This window comes from Amblyraja radiata, chromosome 2, assembly GCF_010909765.2.
Source record: "Amblyraja radiata isolate CabotCenter1 chromosome 2, sAmbRad1.1.pri, whole genome shotgun sequence".
NCBI lineage: Eukaryota > Metazoa > Chordata > Chondrichthyes > Rajiformes > Rajidae > Amblyraja > Amblyraja radiata.
In genome coordinates, this window is record NC_045957.1 from 19,063,046 (window position 1) to 19,073,333 (window position 10,288).

At 38.4% G+C, this 10,288-nt stretch overlaps 1 protein-coding gene across 1 annotated transcript; it reads right to left on the reverse strand.

Moving 5' to 3' along the window:
- Nucleotides 1-7,869: 7,869 nt before the first annotated feature.
- On the reverse strand, nucleotides 7,870-9,805 carry LOC116984090 (guanine nucleotide-binding protein G(T) subunit gamma-T1-like). Its single transcript, XM_033038181.1, has 3 exons — nucleotides 9,702-9,805; nucleotides 9,457-9,556; nucleotides 7,870-8,192 (listed from the first exon to the last, which is right to left on the reverse strand). Exons 2-3 carry the CDS (start codon nucleotides 9,535-9,537, stop codon nucleotides 8,067-8,069), a joined length of 207 nt encoding a protein of 68 aa, XP_032894072.1. The 5' UTR covers nucleotides 9,538-9,556; nucleotides 9,702-9,805; the 3' UTR covers nucleotides 7,870-8,066.
- Between the last annotated feature and the right edge of the window lie 483 nt (nucleotides 9,806-10,288).

Sequence of the window (10,288 nt, forward strand, 5' to 3'; positions counted from 1 at the left end):
CAACTCAACAAAACACTATTATTAACATACCATTTTACGGACTCTTTTACTTACTAATACCTTTATCCAACGAGTTTAACAAATAAAACTGTTATCAATGACCTGTTGAACATCATGGATAATTCTTTCCACACTTTCCTTCAAGCTTTTACACCACTTGTTGGCATCAGTTACTTTTGCTTCTCAGCATTAATTGGGGCAGATTTTTCATATTAAGGCATTTTATAAGTGTACATTTATGGTTATTTACAGATATTACTCTAAACCAAGACCAGCACCAAGATCCATTCTTTCTCAATATAGAATGAGAGCACTAATTTTACTCCACTCTTCCCCCATTTGTGAGGAATAGCAGTTGACCCGAAATGTTAGCTTCTTTTCTTTTTCCACAGATTCCACTTTTTCCTGAAGGTCCTGTTTCCACCCTGTATCTCTAAACTAAACTAAACTCAGGCAGTAAAGCAGCTCACTGAGACCACGCTGACCATTGATCATCCGTTCACATTTGTTCTATCCCAATTTCCTATCTACTCCTTACACATGATGGGCAATAGACAGCGGCCTTTTAACCTACAAACCACACGTCTTTGGGATGTGGGAGGAAACAGGAACCACCTGGACGAATCCAACATGGGTCACAGAGAGAACATGAAAATTCCACACAGACAGCATCCATGGTCAGGATTAAAGCTGTGAAGCTGCATCACTGTGCTGCCCTTTTCCCAGTTCTTCCAGCATCTGCTGTTTTCTTTCATTTACTTTACACCCTAATTGTCACATTTCCTGTGTTAGTTTTCGACAGAAAATGAATTCACTAAATCCAAACTGATTTAATTTGCTCCTTGCTAATGGTTTAAAATCTAATCTGTTTTGTAATAATCTCACAAAGGCACTGTCTGGACACAAAGTGCTGGACTAACTAATTTAGTTTATTATTATTGCCACGTACACTGAGGTACGGAAAAACATTTGTTTGTGTGCTATCCAGTCAAAGAAAAGACTATACATGATTACAATCAAGCCATTCACAAGACACAAAATGTTGTACCCATTAAAGGATAATGGGTACAACATTTAGTGCAAGATAAAATCTGCTAAAGGTACACAAAATTGCTGGTGTACCTTCGATATTCCAGCATCTGCAGTTCCCTTTTGAACATAAAATCTGCTAAAGTCTGATTAAAGATAGGTCAAAGGATTCAATGAGGTAGATGGGAGGTCAGGACCACACAATATGATGAGAGGACCATTTAGTTATCTGCTGGGAAGAAACTGTTGCTGAATCTGGAGGTGTGTTTTCAAACTACTATATTTATTACCTGATGGGAGAGGGGAGAAGAAGGAGTGACCAGGGTGAGACTCACCTTTGTGTAGGTTTAGCTAGTGGAAGGGAGATAGACACAAAAAGCTGGAGTAATTTAGCAGCTCAGACAGCATACCTGGAGAAAAAGAATAGAGGACGTTTCAGGTCGAGACCCTTTTTCAGTTGCTTTGCGTGATGGACTGGGCTACATCTACTATGCTGCAATTTCTTGCTGTCTTGGATGGAGCTGTTCCCAAACCAGACTGTGATGTACTCTGATAAAATACTTTCTACGGAGTATCTGTAGAAGTTGGTGATGGTTGTTAGGGACTTGCTGAACTTCCTAAACCTTCTAAGGAAGTAGAGGCATTGGTGTGGTTTATTGGCCAGAGCTTCGATGTGGGGCTGGTCCAGGACAAATTGCTAGTGATATTTATTTATAGAAACTCCCAACTCCCAACCACTTTGGAAATGTCTCAAATTGCCCTTCCCTGCTATTGACCATCGTTACACCCTCTCAGTCGTCTTCAATGATGACCAGATCCTGACAACAATAAGCCCATTTATAGGGAGGTTGGATGGGTACAAACCAGGCTAGTGAGGGTTAATTTAATGCCAACCCCTAAATTGTTATGGCTATGATTCACCTTTCCTAGTACGATGTAAGGAATTATACCAGACATGAGCGTTAGAATGACTACTACTACAATAGTAGAACTCATTAGATGATAATATTTCTACATTGTTGTTCTTTTACTCAGAGGTAGTGATTGTAGTGTAGGAATGCAATGTCAATGTAATCTTAGTGTGTAGCTGCATTACATCCTACAGCTACATTGCTCTTCCACCTTGGGGACTAGGTCTTGAATGGTGTTGTGAGTTGTGTTATGGTAAGTCTACCATCATCCTCTGACTTGACCTTAGTTTTGAAGGATCTTGAGAAATATGCAATAGAGAATACTCATTAGCTTTTTTGTCTCCGTAGCATTGGCATGATTGGTTTAGTTAAGTTTTGCATCAGTGATGGTGCTTCAAAAATTTGATGGAGGGGGATATGATGATGACAGTGCCATTGAAGATTAAAAAGGAAGATTAGAAGTGTTATGTTGGAGATGGTTAATGCTTGTGCCACCTGCTTACCATGAATTTTACTTACTGTTTACCAGCTGAGGCCAGCAGGTTTTCCAGGTCCTGCTATAGACGACCTGGATTGCTTCAATATCAAACAACTGAACAGAACTAACTAGATATTGGTAGGAATGTAATTGATGAAGATTGTTAACCCAAATATTTTCCTCAGAAACTCTTGAAACGATGTATCGCAACTGCAAAAATGGTTATTTGACAGCATGCAGCATGATCTTCCTGTATGCTAATTATAATTTCAGAGTCTGGACCATGGGAGGGAATATGGGCTGCTCGGTAGATACATTGCAACATATAGTCTCTCACTGTCAAATGTTCTGTGCTTCACCTTCATCACCACATCTGTGTGTGGCCAAATATTCGACTCTGGTGCTATAAGGAACTGAGTCCCCTATCCCTTGATATTTCCCTTGGGCTCTGAAGATGAAGGAGGAGCTAAGCCATTGGGTCAAGGAAAGATAATCCTGCATTCTCCCAGCAAGTGATCAGTTAGGAAGTCATTTGCCATATGTCCGACTGCAACCAAATGTTTCTTCACACACTTTACTCATTGACTCATTGATCAGAATAACAAGGAACACATAGTCCATTTCTTTGCTGTATTATAATGGAAAATTAGTAACCGTGGCCAAAATAAGAAGCCTCCCATAACATTGAGTTATGGGAGATATATATTGTAGCCTTACAATCAAAATCAACAGGATACAAAGGTTGCATACAGTCTGGTTCAAACTGCGACATAGAGAATAAAATATGTTATGGAATCTTTCCAAAAACTTGACAGGTTTGACAGACAGTTAAAGGTTTGTTTTCATGATCTGTCAAAGGTTTCTCAGCACTTTTGTAGATGGAGCTCTTTTCTCAGGGTCGGCACGATGGCTTGCTGTGAGGAGCTTTCCAGGATATCCTCCATCATTACCTCAGTAATGTCAACCAGTGACCTGATTACAAGATCCATGGCCAGGGTACATTGAGGGGACTAGCTACTCTGGTACAGGATGTACTCAGCATGCAATATCAGCTTTATGGATCTGAACCAGATAAGTGTGAAGGTCAATGAGGAATCAAAGTGATCACTGGGCCCCACTCAACAAAATCCAAACGAAGACTCCCTGACATTAAAGTGAAAAGATGTGTGATTTGTCCAAGATCAATGTTCTAAGATCACAGCAATAGTCTAATGGTCAAAGTATCATATAATCATGAGAAACATTGGGAAGATAGAGTTTTCTCTTCTTAATTACCACCATTCTTGAGACTCAGTAAAGGGCATTCCAACAGCGCCATCGACAATGGTGTGTTCTCTCCCAGAGTCAAGAATGTCACAGATCCTTGCATTCCAAAACAAGGCAAACTTCCAGAGGTCGTGCTTCTCATTATTTAGTTTAGAGATACAGCATGGAAACAGCCCCTTCGGCCCACCGAGTCCGCACTGACCAGCGATCCCCGCACATTAACACTATGCTACACACACGAAGGACAATTTTATATGTTTACATTTATTCCAAGCCAATTAACCTACAAACCTGGATGTCTTTGGAGTGTGGGAGGAAACCAAAGTTCTCAGTGAAAACCCATGCAGGTCACAGGGAGAACGTACAAAACTCCGTACAGACAGGCACCCATAGTCAGGATCAAACCCGAGTCTCTGGCGCTGTAAGTCAGTAGCTCTACCACTATGCCACCCTGCTGCCTAGTGTTGGTGTTAATAACATAGATAAAAAGAAGATGAGATTGCGCTGAGATTGCCGGGGTGGTGGTGGAGGCATATACAATCGTGGCATTCAACGGACATTTGGATAGGCACATGGATATGCAGGGAATGGAGTGGAATATTTAAAGTGCATCGAGGAGAGCTTTTGGAGCCAGTCCTACCTGAGAAGGGACAACATTGGGCCTAATCTTAGGGAATGTAGTTAGGTGAGTGTTTAAAGTTTCAGTGGATGAGAAAAATTGAGGAGCCATAAACAATCGCTACAGAAATTCAAAGGGTCCTGCAGCATCTATGGAGGAGGGGAGATATTTGACGTTTTGGGTTGAAATCACGGTATCAGGACTGAACATGTTATTTGCTGGACCTTCCTTGTCTCTTTCCATAACTACCTTGATTATGGTTGCAATCTCCAAAATTAATTAAGACTTTAACCACTTGCCCAGCTACATTCCATGAGATTAGGCCCACTGTACCAATAACAAGTAACAGAGTACGGGGTGGAACTATGAAATGAATAATTAAACTATTCAATTTCATTAGTTACATTGTGATCACATTTTAAAAACACTTGAGGGTGGCACAGTAATGCAGCAGTAGAGTTGATGCCTCACAGCGCCAGAGACCGGATTCGATCCTGACTATGGGTGCTGTCTGTACGGAGTTTACACGTTCTCCCTGTGACCACATGGGCTTTCTCCAGATGATGCAGTTTTGTCCCACATTCCAAAGATACGAGGTTTGTAGGTTAATTGCCTTCTTTAAATCGTCCCTAGTGTGTAGTATAGAACTAGAGTATGGGTGATGGCGTGGACAGTTTCCAAACTGCATCTCTAGAGTAAACTAACCTCTAATCTAAATACCTAATTAGCTGTGAAGAAACGAGAGAAACTTTTGACGATACTAGAAAATGTAATTTTTTTCCTTCTTACTATTTTATAAAGCTGTTTAAAAATAAAAAATATGTCCTAATTGTTACTCCTAGGAATAGTTCATTTTGTCCAATGTCAGTGATTTTTGGCATGTGTCATTATTTCTGACTGTTCTCTTCTATTATACTTTATCCTGATACATAATATGTAGAGATAGTGGACTTTTAGCAAAATTGCCTATTTCTTTAACTAATAAAGCAATACCCTATTACTGCTGCATTGCCTGCATACCACTTTTGATAGAAAGTTAATAGTGTAGATGATGGAAATCTGAAATAAAAACAGAAAAGGCTAGAAACACACACAGGTCTTATATGAATGTTCAATGAAAAACAGTTAAAAAGAAAGGAAACAAGTTAAGTTTAAGATGCAGAGACGGGAGAGTAATGGAATTGATGTATGGATTGCTTTACCCATCCCCCACCCACTCTATAACTTAAAATGAACTCACTTTCCTTATTTCCCAGTTCTAACAAAGGGTCTTTGACATAAAATGTTAACCCTAATTCCCATTAAACAGATATTGCCTGCTATTGGTATTGGTCTATATTGTCCCATTACTGAGATACTATGAAAAACTTTACTTTGTATGCTATCCAGGCAGATCATACCATACATGAGTATATCAGGCTGTGTGAACGAGAAAGTAAATAGAGTGCAGAATATAATTTTACAGCTACAAAGAAAGGTCGTTTTTTAAAAAAAAGTGCAAGAGCCACAAGGAGGTAGATTGGAAGATCAGAAAGATTGGAAATTTGCTTTGCTTAGTGTTTATAACATTTTCTGTTTTTATAACACTCTTGTCTGTATTGAAGGGACTTGATCCACTGAATTTGCTCCTCCACTTTTATTAACTAGCCACAAATATTGATACTGTAAAATATGGAAACCCTTAAACCATACAGGCAATTGCCATGTGGGATCAGGAATGGCTCATGTAACTCCATGAACTACTTTGTCATTTAAATGGAACTTGGGAGGTTGGTATTTGTACTCAATTTGCCGATATTGATTCATTTCCACTAATTATTTTAACTATGAAAAATCTTTCAATTTCAATTGTAAACATCAAGTTCAACCTGTTTTTTTAGGGGAGGTAATTTCTGACTTTTATTAACCTTTGGGTGAAGAAGTGATTGCTAATGGGGAAGTGAATCCCAGAAAGAATTTAAAAAAATGAGTGTAACCTGAATGGTCTTGATTTAATTTTCAGGTTATGCTCATTTTTCAAGGATTCCTACATGGGCAAAAATGTTTTCTCACTTCCTGGCTTATCAGATCATTACATTACATTTAAATGAGTAACTCGTTCAAAAAGATGTCCATATGATTTTATTTCCTTTAATTGGAAAAAAAACCCTGTGTCTTTCTCAGGAGATCATCTGGTTCCAGCATTGCGGAATGTGTTGCCTGGTTGTAATGGATTGAATGACTCAGAACTGTCGGGCCAGGTAGACTTCTGCACTTAAATCAATTGCTCTCAATTCCACCTCTTCCTCACCTCTCTCGGTTCCTGAGAAATATTTCTTATAAGAAATAACATTGTCATCTACACTCATCAATTAATTATGCTGCTGTTTATGCCAATACTGAAAAGGCTGAAATCACTTATTTTGACACATGAAACAAGCTTTTTTTATATGTAATCAATTTAATGATTGTTACTCCTATGTAGAGTTCATTTTGTCCAATGGCAGTGATTTTGGCATGTGTCATGATTTCTGACTGTGGTTGAACCAAATGGTTTCATTCTCTGCATTCTCTTTGATCTTCAGATGCCTTTCAAACCTAATTTTCTATTTGCTGCAAATGTGGGACCTCCAAATGTTTGATCACCTTTATTTTGCATTGAAACTCTTATATGTTGGGTCATCATTCGGGCTTATATCTTGCTGATCTCATTATCATCAAGAAACTTCAAATAGTCCAAATTTCTGTTTCACATATTTTATTTCACAGTTAGTCGTGCTCAAATAATTACATCCATCCTGCTAGCCCTATCATTCCCTCTTCCTCACTAACTTTAAAATTCTAATAATTAAATTAATCCTTAGCATTAAATCTCTGTTAATTCTCTATTTGTTTGCCACTGGCATGTTGTTCATCTTCTCTCCCTGTGCTCCACCTTTTCAGTCATTTTATTTTAGCAGCTTGGGCTCTTCCATTTCAAATGTCTTTCTAACATATTCTGTGATTACATTTGTATCATTGTTTGTCTTCTCAAAATGGAAAACTTCCAGCAAATTTAACTCACCCCCTCTATATGTATCTCTCAATCACGAGGCTTCTTTTTAGTGGTGAAGCGATCTAGTGTTCCCTTTGAAGACTACATAGTGGGAGAAGCACGAATGTAAAATTTCTTCAACTTATAAGCATTTATTTTACATATAAATACCTGAATTTGTTGTTCCTTGCGTGAATGTATCAAAACTGAAAGCTAGATTGGTTAAATTCTGTATTAAATAGTTAAATATATCGGAGTAACATTATCACCTCTTTATATACAATGTAAATAAAAATATCTCTGCTGAATTTAATGTTTTCAAACCAGTTTTTAACTGTATTTTCAATATGAATTAAGTGGAAAATAATGTTGTTTTGTTAATATTGTATCCTATGCTCACAATTATCAAAATATGTATACAATTGGAATGTCATTTCAAAATAAGTGCCATCACAAAGTAGTAATATTAAATTATGATTTTATCAGCTCCTACAGATCAGCTTTCAAAAGGTTTTCTTTTCTAAAACGTTAACACCATTCATGATTGAATTTGCCAAATTTTCAACTTTATTTGCAACAGGTGCAGAAATGCTTTTTAACTTCAACAACAATATAAAGATGACTTGCCAATGTATACGATAAAACATATCTTGTTTTTTAGGTTTTCCACCTGTAGGGTTTCATTGCACTATGATCACTAGGCTGTAGAAAATACCCTGATGACCAGAGAATATTTGAGTCCCGTCTGATTCATGTGATAACACAGCCTCCCTTCTCTTTGAAAGGATTCTTCTCCTCAGGGATTCCTTTTACCAAAGGATCTTCTGCAGACTGCGATTCAATGTAGTCCTTCAGTTCCTCTGCACACTTGGATACCTGAAATAGTTCAATGCCAAATCGTAAGAAGAAGATAGTAGTAATGATAACAGAATCTAAAGCATACGCTTTTCACAGTTTGAGTTTGCAACCGGTGGCTCAATGAGCAGGACTCATATCACAAAATTGATGTTTCAGAAATGTGTTGAAAATGTATTAGACTGAGGAAATGCCATATTGTCAAATGTATCAGAGCTGAGGGAATGCTGCCCTGCCAGAGATGTATCTTTTAGATGAGACCAAAGATGGTTGTCATCTCAGATGTACATAAAATAACCCATATTGTGGTTTTGCGATGAGAGTTAATCCTGGTGGCATGACCAGCATCACTAAACCAGACTATCTGGTTATTACAGTACTGCTATTAACCCATACTAATATGTTGATATATTTTGTATGTAACAAGAGGTACAACATTTTAAACACAAATTGTCCAGCTATAAAATACATGTTCATCATGGGGATCTTAGAGATAGTTTTCTCTCACCTATTACTATGAGAGTGCCAGTTACAACTGGTAAATGCAACATGGGCCTTATGCCCCTGTCCCACTTAGGAAACCTGAACAGAAACCTCTGGAGACTTTGCGCCCCACCCAAAGTTTCCGTGCGGTTCCCGGAGGTTGCAGGTGGTTGCCGGAGGTTGCTGGTAGTGGAAGCAGGTAGGGAGACTGACAAAAACCTCCGGGAACCTCGGGGAACCGCACGGAAACCTTGGGTGGGGCGCAAAGTCTCCAGAGGTTTCCGTTCAGGTTTCCTAAGTGGGACAGGGTAACGGTTATGTTTCAGATACTATGGTATGAATAGTGCAGTATTACTACAATTTGCGATGTGAATATATGGTTTGTATTCCAGCATTTCTATATTTATCTTCATGTGTGATATTATATGTGTTGTAAGTCAGGAGGAGGGAGACACACCAAGCCTACTTTAATCAGGATCAGCCGGATAGATCTCTATGCTGAGTGGCTATTAGTAATGGTCCTTATTACACAAGATTACAGTTGTTAGTAACACATGGCATGTCGATTCAACCCATGCCATAAGATTAGCTCTGTATCAGACTTGCATGAAATATAAATTAGTTTCTCACATTCTTGATCTTTCAGCAGAATTCATTAATGCAGTTGGGCAACTTGTTTGTAAATGCTGAAATTAATGTTAACAATTGGGTGATATAAGATATCTACAACTCCTCAAAGCTGCAACAGGAAATGCAAGAATTGGCATGCTATTATTCTGAAATCATAAACATGAGTTCCTACCAGCATCCTCTCTAAAGGCAACTCTTTCTTAAGTTGGTCTACTTCCATTTTCGCACGGTCTTTATCTGTCAACTCCTCCATCCCAGGCTCCAATAGTTGTCTTAAAAAATAAACAAACTTCCGTTCATAAAATTGTCAAAACAGTTGCAATGTTAAAAGTATAGAACCAAGAATTAAAACAAAAAGAGAAACGGTGAAACCATGCCACGATGCGAAGAGGCGGACAGTGCATTGGATGGGCTCACCAGTCTCAAGCGATGCTCTCCCGCCGCCGCCTCCGCTGCTGCTGCTGCTGCTGCTGCTGCTGCTGCTGTCCACGTTATTCCCGCACTTCACTGCCACAGCCAGTGATCCCTCAGCCTACCGGCAGCTCTTTTAAAGGGCCCCCATAATATTTTAATCTGTAATATGATTAAATCATGAGCTTTAACAGATTTGTTCATTAAGTGGAAGGAGAGAAAATATTTTCTTACGGAACATATTGTTTTAGAATTGCATACGCACCTTTCAAAGAATATATATTTATATATTATTAAAAACCCACATATCCTTCCTTTGGTTCGTCAGCTTTCCTGTAAACATACTTTATGTTTATTTTAAAATTACACTTATTAATAAAGTGGATCATACTGACGTCAGTAGCCCTAAGCTGCAAAAGTCCGTTATCATTGTATTTATCGCCTCTTTAACATCTGTTGGACTGGCCACCTGATTCATGCTGTCCCAGTCACTTATAATAAGCCACGCACTTTAGTTACAACATTGTACACAACACTAATACTGGATTAACAATCATTCTTTGCTAAGCATAGACTCAGATTTAAATATTTGT